Raw genomic sequence first — 18,036 nt, forward strand, 5'->3', positions numbered from 1 at the left:
TTGAGGCAGGATCTCTCACTGACCTGGAATTTACCGAGTAGTTAAGCCATTATCTTTATAGCTAAAATTTCAGCTGATACTTTTGCTAGCTTTTAAAAGTTACTAGATTTAGTTTGAATTTTAAGTTTTTGAGTTAATTTAGGAAATGAGGTCAGGGCAGAGGATCTAGAGGGGGAGGCAATGTCAGAAGCAGAATCCACCTGACAACACTGTCCTCCATGTGCCTCTTGTCATACTGCCCAGGTTTGCCCTGGAGACAAGCCCCAGTGAGCACCTGTGTCTGTGGTCCTGAAGGCAAGAAAGGGATTTTGTCCCGAGATCTGGCTAGTTTCTTCTGAGAGCTGTAGATAACTATTGCCTCTTCTGTCGTGGGAGCTGGGGCACAGAACTCTGCCATTTTCTGTCTTATCCCTCATCTTTAATATGTAGACTAGATGCTTTTATCATTTAGGAAATAAAGCTTTGAACCTGAATTTTCTTCTCCCTGAACCATAGTTGTTAACTTAAAACTCAAACAGTTTGAGGGCTGGAGAGATAGCTCAGCAGTTAAGAGTATTGACTGCTCTTGCAGAACACTGAGGTTTGGTTCCCAGCACCCACATGGTGGCTACCAGCCTTCTAAAACTCCAGGTGTAGGGCATCTGACCTCAGTGATCACCATACATGCACATGATGCACATACATACCTGTACGCAAACACTCATATACATACAATAAAATATGTATGTATTAATATTTTATTTCATGTGTATGAGTGTATTACTTGCATGCATATAAGTGCACCCATGTCTTGCAGTGCCCACAGAAGAAGAGGGTGTCAAATCCCCTGGAACTGAAGTTGTTAGTTGCCATGTGGGTGCTGGGACTCAAACCCTGGTCCTTTAGAAGGGCAGTCTTGTGTGCTCTTAACTGCTGAGCCATCTCTCCAGCTCCCAAGTAAATTTTTTTTTAAATAAAGCACCTTTTTAATTATATAGCTGGAAGCAGCATTCTTCCATTTTAGTTAAGACCCAATAGTTTTAAACATTATTCTTATTTGGATTGTTTTATTTAGTGCATCTCCCCATTCCCTTTTCATAGAGTAATGAAACCAAATGGCATTGTGGCTTAGAAATAATTACTATTGTGGTCTTTAGCACCAAAGAATGCCTATAGAGAGTTGAAAAGATTACTTGAAAATGAGAAATGAAGGGCCAGTGAGATGGCTCATCAGGTAAAGGCTTGTTCCATACAAACCTGCTGACCCGAGTTTGATTCCTGGAACCCAAATAAAGTGCTCTACCAAGTTGTCCTCTGACCATCAGATGTGTGCTGTGACACACCTGACCATGCATACACACACACACACACACACACACACACACACACACACACACACAAAACAAAAACAAAGGTAAAAAAAGAAAGTACAAAGTTGAAAAAAGAAATTGAGATGTGAAAAGGAAATATTTTTTGTAAAAGGGAGGAGCAATAGCTTGGGGATAGTCTGAAAGAATGGAAACAGGCTTGTGAGTCTTAACAACAGTACCATTTTGTATTAGCTACTGAAAAGTTGCCTGGTAAAAAGAATTAGGGGCTAGTTATGCTACTGGGCTGTTTTGTCTACATTTGATGGTGACCACTTCTGTCTTCCCTTCTTCAGGGTATCATGTTGCCTATTAAAGTTGCCTTTCTGAGTACCCCTTTTGGGACCTTACAGGTCTAGAAGGGAAGTCATATAGTCAGACCGATTTTATATATTTCTTGGGTTCAAAGTTGTGTCCTTGTCTGAGTAACTGAATGTTTCAGGGAATTAAATGGAACTGGGCTGTATACATCTTATCAGTATGATGATAGGCTTTCATTTCTCCCATTTGGTTTAGTCTGACTGAGCTGCCCCAGAGGGTCAGATCAAGACCCCTTGTAATGAGAATATGGTACATATCTGGAGAGACTTATATCCCCTCTTTTCCTGACACAACACTGCCATCTGTCTTCAGAGTTCATTTAGTCAGTTATCCAGCAAGCTTACAGGCCTACAGCTGCTGCCAATATTCTAGGTGCTGAAGTACCTTATACAAGAGAAATAAGTCATTTTTTTACAGCCCACTGGGAGTTCAAGGTGCATATTTATAAAGCTTAAGTGATATTATCAGGCAGCATGTCATGTAGTGTTAGCAGTATTTACTCTTGGAGGCAGGAACTTTTCAGGTGTCTAATAAGTATATGTAATTAATTAATGGAAGCAGTCACTGGAGTAGTGAAGGGAAGGTTGGGGCTTGTGTCTAGTTTTGGAGAATAGTCAAAGTGACTGTGGTTGAGAGTGACTTAGACTGCTCAAAGAAGGTTCTGCATTCTATAGCTGGCTTGGTTTGATGGAAAGTTGCAGGTAAAGTACACTGAAGCAGAACACAGAGTGCTGTGTGTGTGCCCAGCTGTCCTCTGGAGATGGGGCTGTTGGAGCTGTCTGATTTGAATGACTGCTGAAGTTTGAGAGTTTATGCTTGGAAAAGGAGAGAAGAGCAGTAGTTTTAGGCTACAAAAATCTGGATTTGCCTCAAACTCTTAAGTGATCTACCATCCTCAGCCCTTTTAAGTGCTGGGATTATAGGAATTTACCTCCATGCTTGACTGGTTCCCTGTCCTTTCCCCTTTCTCTTTTCCTTTTCCTTTCCCTTTTCTTTTTTATTCTTTCCTTTCTTCTGTTGTTTCTTTCACTGTTTTGAGGTAGAATCTCATGAAGCTCAGGCAGGCCCTGAACTCACTATGTAGGCAAGGATGGCCTTGAACTTCTGGTCCTCCTGTCTCTACCTTCTGAGTGCTGGGATTCCAAGTATATGCTACCATTCCTGGTTTCTGTAGTCCTGGGGATTGAACCAAGAGCCTCATGCATGCTAGTAGGCAAGCACTCTGCCAACTGAGCTGTACTCCCTGCCTACTGTTGCTAATATAGTTGAGATGGCAAATAGCGCATCTCTCTAAGGACTGCCTGTAAGGAAAACATGATTATTGACCTGTGTATTAGATCATCTAGAAATTCAGAATTGAAAATATCTATAAATATTAGATTGTGACCAGAATTAAGCAAGTGGGTGACTTTGTCCTGGCCTTTGCCTTGGTACTTTTCTGCCCTAGTACTTTAACAGGGGACTTTGGTAACAGGAATACTTTAAGACATAGGAATAAATTAGCTGATCTAGGAGATTTAGAGTGTATAAAAATTGTGTACTTAGAAATCATGGAACAAGGAAGGAAATGTTCTATGTCTGTGCTGTCCAATTTGGTTGTCATTGGCCACTCATGGCTAGTGAGCACTTGAAATGTGATTGTTATGATTGAGAAACTGAAATTCAAAATTCACTTTAAGCAACACATATGACTATGGCTACTACATTGGACAGTGGAGCTCTAGAATAATGTTTATCAACATTAGGATCTGACTTGCAAGATTGTGCTCAAGGAGAATTAAAATAAAATGTGAAGGATTCAAAGTATCTAGTAGTGGGTCTGGCATATAGTATTATGCCTAATTAATAGTCCCTTTATCAACTTCCTGAAATTAGAGATGAGATTATGTAAGGGATAGTGTGTAAAGAACTGGCAGTAATTATAGGCAATAATTATGAACAAATTTTAATCTAACTTAATCTTCAGTGAGTTTAGTAATCATCAGGGTAAGATCCATTCTTTAACTAGAAGATTTTATTGCCTGCAAGCTTCTCAGAGAAACACTGTGGTTGTATTTTCACACTGGCAATAACATGGGAAGCAAACTCTTTAACACATTTTCTTTTTTTCTTAGCTTGAAGGATGCCAATGATCTACCAATCCAGTGTGAAATCTCTCCCCTCATCTCCTATGCTGGAGAAGTAAGTTTGTTTCACTTTTCCCCTGTTCTTTTACAAAGTATTGTGTATTTCCAAATATCTAAAAATGAGTTTTAAATGTTTTCACTACAAAGAAGTGATATATGAAGAGATGGACATGTTAATTAGCCCAGATGGATCATTACACAGTGTGCACATGCCCTGAGACAGCACCTTCTACCCTATAAATATATGCAGTTACTTAAAATTTTGTAAATAGTAGGAGTTTAATATTGCTTTAGGCTGCAGTAGATTTGTCTTTAGAGAAGATGCAATTGTTCGGGGTGGTCCTGCCCTGGAGAGCTCCCCAGGGAATGAGTGAGAAGCTGCATTTGTTTTGAATTCTTTTTTTTTTTTTAAATACTTTATTTATTATTTTTATTTTTTATGTGTATGAGTGTATTGCCTGCATGTATGTGAGTGCACCCATGTCATGCATTGCTGCAGAGGTCAGAAGAAGGCTTTGGAGTCTCCTGGAACTGGAGTTAAGGACGGTTTGTAGCCACCATGAAGGTGCTGGGAATTGAACCTAGGTCCTCTGCAAGAGCAGTCAGTTCTCTTAACTGCTGAGCCATCTCTCCAGCCCGTTTTAAATTCTTAAGAATTTGTCTTTCCTCTATCCTATAAGTGAGTTTGTTAGTTGCCAATAATAGAAGTCTCGCTTGCCTGTTAAAGTACAATAGGCTTTTAAAAATTAAATAATCAGCCTTGTTTGATAAATCATCCATCTCTTTGTAATGCAAAGTCAGTTTTCTTTCCAAGTGTGTATTTTACTCATATACTTTGCTGTTACCTTTATTTCATTTTAATTTTTATTGAGCTTTTAAAATTTCATACATTTCCTATTCAAATCTTTTAAAACCTGAGGATTTGAGGGTCCCTGCTTTTCTGGATATGTAATCTTTTTTATGGATATTTTTATGGTTTAGCTGTAGCACAGAGATAGTCATCTTTCTTAGAAAGTTTACTTTATTGCCTGATGATTATAGTGAGAATTATCATCTTATTAGCTTTAGAAATTGCATTGTAGTCACTTGGCTAGCATTTGCAAGGTTCTGAATTTTATTCCACTATTGGAAAACAAACAGACAAACCAAATACCAAACAACACAAACAGGAAAGAAAGAAGTTAGAATAACTGTTTTTGTATTTGTTTTATGCTTCTCTAAGTCAGTCATTAAACCTAGTCTACAAAGTATATCAAGTGGATATTTGACTTCTAAATTCTTCTAAACCCAACTTTTGACATTCATGCTTTAAATCTTCTTGCTAACATTGGGCTAACATTATGTGACAAGGACCCACGACTTTTCTAACTGTGATTCATTTCAATCCTTCTTTCAGGGACTAGAAAGTTATGTGGCAGATAAAGAATTCCATGCACCCTTAATTATTGATGAGAATGGAGTCCATGAGCTGGTGAAAAACGGCATATGAACCATAAACCAAGTTCTACCACAGTAGGGAATAGCTTTTATTTTTGATAGATTAACTGTGAACATACAGACTCTCTCCTGGAAGACTGAAGCTTGAACATTCACAGGGTATCATTTTGTTGCTGATCAACTCTATAGACTTCTCAGATCAGATGACTGGGCTTCAGATAACGTTTTATGATTCTCAACTCATTGAAGGTCTTATTTATATTTTTTAACTATATATTTTTTTTCCAAGCCAAGGAGAACATTGACCATCCAAGAAATTTCCTACAACTTGACTAGTTGGGATGTTCACCATGACTTGACTTGGAGCTGGAAACATTTGTTTTTGGAGTTGTACATAGTAATTATAAGTCATTGTACATGTAAGAAGGTTTCTATGGCACTAAAAAATTTGTTTTATTTTATCAAGCATTAAAGTTTTTTTAAGAAAATAACTGGACAGCAAAATAAAATTATCTTCTCATCTCTAGAGTGTTATCTGTATCTTGAGAAAATTGTTAGAAAAAATATGAAACCAAGAGACAATTGGAATAGTGCATAAAAACAAATGGATGCTTCTGTGAAGCTGCCGTCACAGAGCATTTGTTGACAAACTTGTAAATTTGGACTTCGTCTTCTATTAGTTTACAACTTCTCCACTAAAAATGGCCCCGCTCTCCCTGGCATGGGGCACTCAGCAGGGTCTGGAGGCATTTTTTGCTCATCCTGACTGGATGTTGGGCTGCTACTGCTAGCACTATGGAGTAGAGATGCAGTGCTTAGTGCCTGGGCTAGCTGCCTACAGGTCAGAACCATCTGGCCAACACGTCCATTGTCAAAGTTGAGATCATCAAGAGGAAACGTTGGAATGAGGTAGGAATCATTTGGCAGCAGCATAGAATTTATGAGTTAATAGTCACTTTGCATCCGTTCAAATCACAGTGGAGCTAATGGGTATGTCCATGACACTCCTGGAAGGTGAACCAAAGACTGCTTTCAATCCTGGCCTCTTTCTCCAAGTTTGGAGGTGTTTAATGATGACATTTCACTTCTTAATGACTCTACTTCCCCTGAAAGTTCCCTTCTCATATTTATGGTGGACAAAATACTTATTTTTCAGCAAATGATGTGTATGACTCAGACTGTGTTTTACATAGTAAATGTATACATGGGTGACATGCAGAGGATTGAAGTGAGACTTGTTAGATTTCCATTTAAAATTTGAAATGTTTCTAAATTTATATGTTTCTGAAAGATCTGAAATTTGTTGAACTAAATTTCATGAGTTTTTATAGTGTTAGAAAATGATAACTGTGGCCAACATCTGTTTATTCAGCCCTATTATTTTCCTATGAAATGGGAACTTTTATAATCTAGTCCGCAAGGAAATTGGGGCTTAGAGATTAAGTAAATTGCATAAGACTAAATACCTAGAAGGAAACAGAGCAGGAAGTGAAACCCAGAGACTCACTTTCAAACATGTACAGTAATAGAGAACAGAATAATCTTTATTACTCAGTTTCTAATAACTAGCATAGGCTGTTCCTGATTCATTTACTTCCCACTTTCTTACTCCCCACAGGATGACTTTAAAATAAATTCTACAATGCTTCAGTGTTTATATGAGAGGTAGAATTATATATATATAAAATGTGTATATCAGCAATATCTTTAATAATTAAAATAATTTTTAATGTTTACATTGACTTTCAGTCAGTGTTCATATTTTTCTATGTCTACTAAGGATAGAAGGGATAAGTCTGACCAGCAAAGGTCGAGTGTGCAAGACTTACATTTAATATCATACTTTGTGGTGAAAGACCATATTTTTTCCCCCTAAAATTGGGAAGAGTATGTTTATTTTCCCACTCCTGTTCAGCGTTACATAGAAGTTCTACAAGGGGATTTGAGGATATTATATATACATATATATGTATATATGTGAAGATATATGTATCATATATATATCTCCATTTTCCCCAAGCTTCATGTATGAAGAAGTAAACCTGTTTTTGTGGATAACATGACCATCAACTTGGAAAACCCTATGAAATCTACATGAGCATTATAAGGTTGTGTGATAAAAAAATTAATGTAGCAAAATCTATTGTATTTCTATATTCTAGCAATAAAGATTCAGACATTGAAATCTGAAAAATCATTATCTTTTATAATGTTAAACATAAAGTACTTAAAGGCAAATCTGACCTGTATGTAGAAGACCTAGTCATTGAAAACTATCAAATATTGCTGAGTGAAATTACAGAGAGGACCAAAAGATTCAGTGATGTCAGTTCTCACCAATTTGGTCTGCAGATTCAACTTAATCACAATCAGTATAGAAATAAACATATTCTAACAGAGAGAGAGAGAGAGAGAGAGAGAGAGAGAGAGAGAGAGAGAGAACATTTGAAAAAGAACAAAGTAGGAAAACATACCCAACTTCAAGACTTACAAAGCTACAGTAATCAATATAGAATAACAGTGATGACAAAGTAGACAAAGGATCATGGTGCAGGATAGAGAATCTGGAAAAACATCTGTATCCCAGTTGATTTTCAACAAAGTTACAGATGCATTTAAATGGAGAAAAAGTATTCTTTTCAACAAATGATGCTGGAACAGTCAGATTTCCATAGATAAAAGTGAAGCAGACTTTGCATAGTACATACAAAATGACTTGAAGCTGAATGTGGTTTCAGCGCTTGGGAGGTAGAGGCAGGAAGATCAGGAGTTTCAGGCGAGACTCAGCTACATAGTGAGGTCTCAGCCAGACTGAGATATAGGAAACCCTTTCTCAAACAGCAAAACTCACTACCGCCACCACTACCACCACTAACAAAATTACCATGAAGTGGATCATAGAATTGCATAGAATACATAGAATTCTCTAACAGTGATTAGAAAAACAATCTTAAAAATAGACAAAAGAATGTGGTAGACACTTTAGTGAAGGCGATAAAGTGAAAACAAATGAGAACACAAGATGCTTAGAATACATTGCATAAAATTCTCAAAGAACTAGGAAGACCAAAGAATATGGTTCCAGTGAAAAGTATACTGCATATATTTTCTGCTTTGTCTATATGTATATATAGTCTTTTAAAGTCAGGGTCTCTCTGTAACCCCAGCTGGCCTGGAACTCACTATGTCGACCAGGCTGGCCTAGATCTCACAGAGATCTGCCTGTCTCTACCTCCCCAGTGCTGGGATTAAAGGTGTGTGCCATTTTTAATGGATAGGTTTTATCAGTTATGCTTATGTGCATATTTTTTACTCTGGCCCATTATAGTATTATTGGAATCACAATTAAGAATTCAGTATTTAGGCAACTTGAGTCAGAAAATTAGAAACCTTCAAAATACCAATCAAAAACTTTCTTCTTGCTGGTTCTCATGGTAATTATACTCCAACTTTCTGATTTCTGTCATCATATTCCATTTTGGATTAATTATCCCGGTATTGCTCTCATCCTTGAGAATTGTGTCTAGAATTCCAACTTGAATATGAATTATATTACATGAAATCTTGGAGTACAATATTTACTAGCATTTAAAGAGAAATGACTAAAGTACAAAAAGAAAAATAACTGAACATCATTAGAAAAATGCAAATCAAAACATGGTGACAAGGTAACAGCACATCTGTTATAATGTGCAGAGCTAAGAAGCTAACCATACTAAACAATGGCAGGGATACGAAACTCCCGTAGGTTTTCAGTGCCAATATAAAATGGTATTGAATTGGTTACTTTTTCGTTGCTGTGATAAAACACTATGAGCTAGGCAGCTAGAAGGAAGAATTTATTTGACTTACACTTTAGCGGTTAGAGTCCGTAACTGCAGGGGAGGCACAGAGGCAGAGGAAGCCCAAGCAGAAAGTTGATAAATCACTTTTTTTTTTTTTTTGGTCTTTTTTAGATGGTCTCCCTGTAGCTCCAGCTGTCCTGGAACTCACTATGTAGACCAGCTGGCCTCGAACTCACAGAGATCCACCTGCCTCTGCCTCCTGAGTGCTGGGATTAAAGGTGTGCGCCACCCCGCCTGGCGATAAATCACATCTTAAAGCAGGCATGGGAAGCAGAGAGAGACAGAAAATCCAGCAAGTCTTAAGAACTCTTAGAGCCTGCCCCCAGTGATATGATGCACTTCCTCCAGCAAGACCAAACCTCCTAAAACCTCCCAAAATGACACCACCAACTGGGGACAAAATATCCAAATACTTGGAGCCTATGGGGGAGGGGGGACATTCTCATTCAGACCACCACAGGCATCACCATTGGACAGGCAGTTTTAAAGTTAAACATAAATTTAGCACATCACTTAGTAATGCATTGTGAGAAAGAAATCTGACACAAAACACATAGGACCAGATATGCAAGGAGTTAGGTATGAGGTAACCAAGGAAAATTGCTGCTGCCTTGAAGGTAGCTGTGTCTCCTGATTAAATAGGGCATTAGCAGTAAAAGAACCGTATATGCTGCAGCTGTACTTTCGGAAATGTCTACTGATGGTCAGAATGTTTTGTTGAACATCCTTGAAGTGTGCAGCTAGTTTTTGTCACTGTATGAGAAGCCCAGGTGGCAGGGGAATTCCCTAATCGCACAGGTGTGCACTGAAGGGTCTGTATCCTCAGGGGACCCTGCTTCATCATAGTATCACTTGCATTATGGTTTTTACCCTTTCTGTGTAGGCTTTTCAAGGAGGATCATAGGAAGAAATACCTTAGAAAGGGAGATCTGAGCTATCATGACTGGGGGCGAGGGAGAGGGTCACCTTACCCCCATGAATATAACCACCCACTTCACAAATATTCATACAGACTTAAAAGACTTCCACAACAGACTCCAATGGGCTGCTAATGGCCCTTTGTGTCAGTCTGCTCCAGTCTTTATCTGGGGCCTGCTCTCTCTTTGCTAAATAAACTTCTGCTTAAATTGTGTCTTGACTGAATTTCTTTTGCGAATGGAAGAGAAGCCATCAACTGGTAACAATTATTCCAAATACGTGATGATCAAGAACGGACAAAATGAATTTATGGTATAAAAAGTAGGACAGTAAAGTCTCATCGAAGGGTTATGAATTGAGTAAAGAGCACAAGGGAACTTGCTGGGCTTTATAAATATTCTATACTTTGACCAGTAATGGTCGTGGAGACATTTGGGGGGAAAAACCCTAAAACTACACATTTAAGATTTGTTTTTATTCTTTGAAGGTATACCCTAAGAAGAAAATAATTTTTTAACCCCTTGGGCATTTTGATGCTTTAAAGTACATTATAATTCATTGGTCAAAGATGGAATAGTTAATTAGCATTTGAGGTCATTGGGCTGTATTTAGATGAGTCTAATTGTTACAAGGAAAATTTCTCATATTCTCGCCCTTTATTATAGTCTCAGCAGGCATTCATCTATTGCTCATAAAGGGCATACCGAAGGCAGTGACTTGGGAGCCTGAATTTGGTATCAGAGGTCACAAGTAGAAGAAAGGGCCTGACAACACAAACTTCTATCCAACCCCATTCGTTAGTTTCTTAACTAGTGTGTGGTATATGGCAGAGTAGGGATTAAAATCCAAGTTGTCTGGCCCTGAAATCCTGCCACACATTCTGATCCAAGCAGCATTCTGAAAATGTTGAGTATGAGCTAGAGCTTTTGAAAGAGGAGCAGAAGCAAACAGTTGTGTTTTAAAAGATTTAAGCTATTAGTGTTGAAGAAGAAGTATAGAAATCAAGAAGGAAGAGACAGCAACTGTTTTCAGTGAATGTCAAGATCAACAGGTCAAGGAAAATGCAGGTTGGCAAGTAACTGCTTTGGCTTTCAGTGTCAAAGCAGGGAGAGTCATAGTATAGAGAAGAGAAGGCCAGATGATGCCAGGGGCCAGATGGGTGCAGCCAGGGCCACACTTGGGCTAGAATGAAGTGAGACACACGAGGTTATGCAATATCAGCCCAAGACCAGTTCTTCCTGAGTATGGATGATAATTTCCTTGTTATTGGGAAGGTGTTATGTGTGTGTGTGTGTGCGTAATAGAAGAGCAGTTATGGGAATAGTTAATCAGCATTTGAGGCAATTGGGCTGTATTTAGATGAGCCTAATTGTTACAGGGAAAAGTTCTCATATTCTTGCCCTTTATTATAGTCTCACCAGGCACTCATCTATTGCTTATAAAGGGCATACCGAGGCAGCGACTTGGGAGCCTGAATTTGGTATTAGAACGTCACAAGTAAAAGAAAGGGCCTGGAAACATGAAATTCTACCCAACTCCATTCATTGAGCTACTGGGAAATGGGATAGAAATACTGATAACTTGCATTTAGAAGCTGAGAAGACCCACAGCCTACAGTTTGTGTGTTGGGTTGTGCAGGTGGAAGCTGAAATTCAGCTCTTGCAGAGGAGACACTCAAAAGACTGCCATGCTTACTGGCTGATTCTCAAGTCAAAGATAATTAAATGGAGACGCAATTAAAGGCTCTTTAAATGAGCAGTTATTAGTCAAAAGCTATTTTTGCTTCACTTAGATCCAAATTTTGTTTACTTTCTGACAGTGTCATTTTAACAGGCATTTCCAGGTTCTAGGCAATGTGGCTAAGGATAGCTGTGGATGTAGCTCAGCACAAAACTATACTTAAAACATGGTATTTTTTGTTGTTGTTGTATCTTGATTGTTCATTCTTAAGTGTGAATTTCATAAATGACAACATGTCACAATGTTAAAAGACTGAATAAACCTACTCTCTAGGGGCTTTTTTTTTTTTTTTTTTTTTTCCTGGAATTATCTGGAATTCTCTTGAATGTAGCTGCTGACTTTGTCCCCATGACTTGTACTACCTTAATTTGCCAAACTGTCAAGCAGACTGGTGTAAAAAACGGATTGAGCCGGGCGTGGTGGTGCATGCCTTTACAGCACTCAGGAGGCAGAGGCAGGTGGATCTCTGTGAGCTCGAGGCCAGACTGGTCTACATAGTGAGTTCCAGGACAGCTGGAGCTACAGGGAGACCATCTCAAAAAGACCAAAAAAAAAAAAAAAAAAAAAAAAGGCTTGAGGTTAACAAATATGAGAGTATCACACCTGTAATCTTAGAGCCTAGGAGATAGAGGCAGGAGGATTTCAGCTATATCGTGAGTTTGAGGTCAGCATAGGAAATATGAGCCCCCATCATGAGCAAACGTATGAGGGTAATGTCCTGATTCAGAGCATATTTGGTTAGGCAGGTTTTCTATTTTCTGAGTTTTCACATTTTCTGACTGCACTATAGACGATTTCCTGTGAGTCAGCCTGGCCCTTGGGGCCTTTTCTTAGCAAACCAGAGTTACTGTTCTTTGTGGTCTTCCTGGTAGGATTATTTTTGAGCAGCAGAGGGCAGTATAAACAAACAGACGAATTGGCTTCTCAGCCTTCTGTAGACCAGGAACCAGAGTCTCGGGTTTGAGATGAACATCAGCCTAGAAAGGGCCTGGTTCTAGGCAACGTGGCTAAGGATAGCTGTGGATGTAGCTCAGCACAAAACTATACTTAAAACATGGTAGGAGCACACTTCCCGCCCTTAATCCGGATACTCAGCCCACACAGGTGTGTTTCTATGTCACTGCTCCCACCTGCAGGAGACCTGAGTTCTTAGTTTGAGTGCTTCATTTTGCAGACAAGCCACTGAGAGTCAAAAAAGAGTGACTTCCTCAAGGTTGCCCAGCTAGTTAATAATAAAATTCAGACTAGATTCTAGTTTTCAGCTGGAGTCGGAATTTAGGCGACATCTATTTATGGAAGAGTAATTAAACTCAAGTGTGATTAAAGTGGCAGAGATGACAGAGGAACATCAAGGATCGAGTCCAGGACAGATAAATAGGAACAATAGCAAGGATTATAGAAATTGGTGAAATTTGTTTTAAAAACAATTTTTTTATGTGTATGAGTGTTTTGCCTGCATGTATATAAATGTACCATGTGTGTGCAATGCCCATGGAGGCCAGAAGAGGGTGTAAGATTCCCCAGAACCACCAAAAAAAAGTTGTAGTAAATTGATTAACTTTAAAATATTGCTTGACATTTAATTGAATATCACTTTTCTTGCATTTAGAAAATTAAATGATAATGAAATCACAATCCCTTGCCCCACCCTAGTTCAACTTTCCCCAAGTTGTGTTCACCAGAAGTAACCACTAAATTCTTGTACCTTTTTTTTTTTGGTGTTCTTATGGTTTGGCTCTTAAACACCCTTCAAAGGCCACATGGTGAAGGCTTGGTTGCTAGTTTGTGGTGCTATTTGGAGGTGGTGAAAACTTTAGGAAGTTGGACCTATGGGAAGGAAGTTGAGTCATTGCAGCATGCCCTTGAATGGGATTTTTGGACCTTGGCCCTTTTTCTCTCTTTGCTTCCTGGCTGCCACAAAGTGAGCTATTTTGCCCTCAGATGTACTCCTTTCCATGATGTTCTGTCTCATCATAGACCCAAAGCAATGGGACTAAGTGACCACGGACTGATATCTCAAAGCTGGGAACCAAAATAAATCTTTCTTTCTTATAAGTTGTTTTTCTCAGGCATTTTTATCACAGCAGAAGAAAACTAACACAGGCTGACTACCTCAATGTTTGCATATATTTGCATTTTATGTATACATGTGATTTAATTAATTTTAGGTATTATTAACTTTTTGTTATAGTAGAGGAGGATTCAGCTTTCTTTTTAAAAATGTTATTTTTATTTATGTGTATGAGTGTTTTGCCTGCGTGTATATGAGGGCACCTGTGTCATGCAATGCCCACAGAGGTCTGAAGAGGGTATTGGATTCCCTGAAACTGGAGTTATAGATGGTTGTTAGCTGCCATGTGGGTGCTGGGAACTGAACCTGGATCCTCTGCAACCAGTGCTCTTAACTGCTGAGCCATCTCTCCAGTCCTGGATTCAACTTTTCTTACACTTTTTTTTTTTAAACGTGCCATCTCTACTTTATCATCTTAGCATCTTCCCAAAGTGGGTATAGCATAAAATTTATCTAGAACAATATTAGCATTTTAATCATATAGATATGCCTCACAATCAAGCCAACCATATACTATAATTATGCTTTCTAATTTTTAAAAATATTTTATTATTTAAAAAACTATGTGTATATGTGTGTGTTTGTGTGTGGGTATGTACATGTGCATGCAGGTGGCTGTGGAACCCAGAAGAGGCTGTCAGATTCCCTGGAACTAGGGTTATAGGTAGTTGTGAGCTGCCCAACATGGCTGCTGGGAACTGAACTAAGGTCTTTTTCAAGAGCAATATGTGCTCAACCACTGAGCCATCTCTCCAGGCCTGATTGTTCTTTTTTATATATGACTATTTTTTTTTTTTGGTCTTTTTGAGACAGGGTCTCCCTGTAGCCCCAGTTGGCCTGGATCTCACCATGGAGCCTTGAGTTCAAGGCTGGCCTTGAACTCACAGAGATCTGTCTGCCTCTGCCTCTTGAGTGCTGGGATTAAAGGCATGTACCACCAGTCCTGACTATATATAGCTTTTTTTGAGACAAGATCTCCCTGTAGCCTCAACTGGCCTGAGACTTGCTAGATATATTAGACTGCCCTTGATCTCACAGAGCTTTGTCTGCCTCTGCCTCTTTTGTGCTGGGATTAAAGGCATGTGCCACCATGCCCAGCCTTAATTTCCTTTTTGTTTAATAATTACTTCATTCGTATATATTTATCTACTATTTTATGGAAATTTTACAAAGGGTTTGAAATGCAAAACAATAGCATTTTCAAAATGTTTCAAGACATCAGACATTTTGATGTCTCATTTTCCTCCATTCTTCCATCTGAATGTGGTGTCCTCTAGGCCTGCTGCATGACTCCTGTCCAGGATCTTGCTTTTGTACTTTCCCTTTGTGGCATTGGTTATTTCTGTATCTTCCGCCTTGACTTACTCCCCTGCGGAGGGAAAGCACACTTCAGAGACTTCCCAAGAAAAGATGTGTGACAGGTACGTTCTTTGAATTCTTATGTACTTCAAAATGTATTTACTGTCAAAATTGATAGTTTGGCTGGGTACAATATTTCAAAATCAAAAATATTTTCCTTCTTAAAGGTCTTGCTGATTCATTGCTTTCTGGCTTTAGCATTGATTTTCAGAAATCTGATATAATACTGATTCACAGGGATCTCTATATTGTTTCAAAGCTTTGAAGATCTTTTTGTTTCATGATAAAATGCACTGATGTGAGACATTTTTCAGTAATTTTTCTGGCTTCTTGAAAATGTTTTTAAAGTTGAAATTCATGTCTTCTGATTTTGAAATATTTTTATATCATTTCTTTTTTAGAAACATTTTATTATTTTTATTTTACATATATGAGTGTATTGCCTCCACGTGTGTAAGTGCACTGTGTCATGCAATGCCCAGAGGTCAGAAGAGGGCATCAGATCCTCTAGAACTGAAGTTATAGATGGTTGTTAGCCACCATGTGGGTACTGGGAGCCGAACCCCAGTCCTCTGCAAAAGCAGTTAGTGCTCTTAACTGTGGAACCATCTCTCCAGCCCCTATACCATTTCCTTAAATAAGTTCCTCTTCTTTGTTTTCCTTGTTCTTTTCTGTAGCTCCTGTGAAATGTTGAACCTGCAGAACTTAATCTCTGATTCCTAACATTTTCGAATCTAACTTTCTTCTACTTTCTGAAGAATTTCCTTATTAGTCTCAAGCACCTACCCCCTGCCAGCATTTACTCTTGTTTAAAATATGGATTTAATTTCAGGTAGCACTTCCTTAATAAATTATGATTCTTAAGTATAAGACGATCTTTAAATTATGTATACAGTGACACCCCCAGCTTTATTCAGTAATGCACTTTAGGAGTTTTGTGTGTCCTTTGTATAACTTTTTTTTCATTAACTTTTCCCCTCCAATTTCTGTTTTTCTATTTGTTAGTCTATTGCTTGTTAGAATTTTCCTCTAATATTTATATAAAGTATATGATAATTTATTTATATTTCTGACGTAGCTCTAAAAATGGGATAGTGTGTGCCGTGAGGCTTGTGTTCCTTTGATCTTGAGCTGGCAATTTCCATGGACAAGAATATATACTCCCCAGAGCTGGAGAGATGGCTCAGCAGTTAAGAATGCTGACTATTATTAAAGAAGACCCAGATTCAAATCCCAGCACCCGCATGGCAGCTAACAACTGTCTGTAACTCCAGTTCCATGGGATCTGATAGCCTCTTCTGTCTTCTGTGGGCGTTGCACGACATGGGTGCCCTTACCTACATGCAGGCATAACACTCATACACATAAAAATAATAAATAAAATATTAAAAAATATATACTCCCCACCAAACACTGTTTATGTGCCCTCTTCTGCTTTGTTCTCTGCCTGATTTGCCTGAATCCAGAGACTATCTGCTCAGACTTTTCTGATAATAAACCTTGGTTCTCCTAAGGCAGAGCAGTAGAATTGGAGATGTTGACTGCTTGGGTTATAGAGGAGAGTTTAACTTTCCTACATATCCCATACACATTTCTGATCATTGCCCTTTTGCAACCCTGTGCCTCATCCCTGCCTTCTAGGATAGGTAGCATCTTCCAGTTCTAAGCCTTTCCGTGGAAATGTGGTCAACGTAACATTGATATAACCCTGTGTAGGCTCTTGGGTTTAAAATAGACTTTTTGATTGGTTAATTTTCATTGTCAAATTGACTGAATTTTGAATCACCTAGGAGACACACCTGTGTCTAACCCTAACCCTAACCCTAACCCTAACCCTAACCCTAACCCTAACCCTAACCAAAGAGGTTTAAGCACAAAAGAGAAGATCCTCCCTGAATGTGTACAGTACCATTCAATGGGCTAGGTTAGCAGACTGAAGAAATAAGGAAGAAGGAGGAAGCCAGCTGAGCACCAGCATTCATCTGCCTCTTCTTCCTGTGTATGTGATATGAGAAGACATCTCATGCTCCTGCCACTATGACTTCCTGCCATGATTGACTTCTTAAACTTCTTAAACTGTGAGCCAAAAATAAATCTTTCTTTTCTTAAGTTGCTTCCGTCAGGTATTTGCAACAACAACAAAGAAAAATGATAACAGCAACAAGAACTAATACAGCCTAACTGAGATATCATTGCTAAATAAAAATGGTATATATCTAAGAAATGTAAGTTGATATTTGAATATACATGTATACTATGAAATGCTTATCACAATATAGTTAGTTAGCATATCCATTGTCTCTAATGTGGCTGTATTTGGGTTGAGATTTAAAATCTATCCTTTTAGCAAATTGCAAGTATACAGTATGGTATTATCTATCATCATCATACTGTGCTTTGAACTGCCAGAACTTTTATTATTTGTAATTAAAACTTTGTAGCCTTTCTCCAAATCACCCCATTTTATTTTCCGCCAGCCCCTAAAATTCATTGTATTCTGTGAATTGGACTATTTAAAAACCCACATATAAATGAGAGCATGTGATATTTTTCTTTCTGTGTCTTACATATTGTATTACTTTTCTGTTGCTGTGATAAAACACTGACTAAGGCAACTTATGGAAGGAAGAGCTTCCTGGGCTTAAGGTTCCAGAGGGATTAGAGTCCATCATGGGGGTGGGGCATGGCAGGAGGCAGCCATAGCAGAAAGCTGAGAGCTCACATCTTCAGGCAGGCACAGAAAGTAGAGAGAAAGACAAGCTGGAAATGGGACAAGGCTATGAACCTTCAAAACCCGCCCCCAGTGATGTGCTTCCTCCAGCAAGGCCACACCTCCTAAACTTCCCCAAACTACACCACCAACTGGAGACAAG

General features: G+C 38.6%; 1 protein-coding gene across 3 annotated transcripts in view; it reads left to right on the forward strand.

Annotated features, from left to right (window-relative positions):
• The window catches only part of Uap1 (UDP-N-acetylglucosamine pyrophosphorylase 1), a 36,572-nt gene extending 29,233 nt beyond the window's left edge, over positions 1–7,339 (forward strand). For 2 of the 3 annotated variants that reach the window (XM_017802207.2, XM_008849080.3), the window contains 2 exons: positions 3,782–3,848; positions 5,190–5,781. In XM_017802207.2, coding sequence (XP_017657696.1) covers positions 3,782–3,848; positions 5,190–5,282 — 160 coding nt within the window. In that variant the 3' untranslated portion in view covers positions 5,283–5,781. Of the gene's footprint in view, positions 1–3,781; positions 3,849–5,189 lie in introns of all 3 variants that reach the window. The other variant, XM_008849079.3, reaches the window with a different exon arrangement.
• The last annotated feature ends 10,697 nt before the right edge of the window (positions 7,340–18,036 follow it).

This window comes from Nannospalax galili, unplaced genomic scaffold, assembly GCF_000622305.1.
Source record: "Nannospalax galili isolate Female #2095 unplaced genomic scaffold, S.galili_v1.0 scaffold884, whole genome shotgun sequence".
Classification (NCBI taxonomy): domain Eukaryota; kingdom Metazoa; phylum Chordata; class Mammalia; order Rodentia; family Spalacidae; genus Nannospalax; species Nannospalax galili.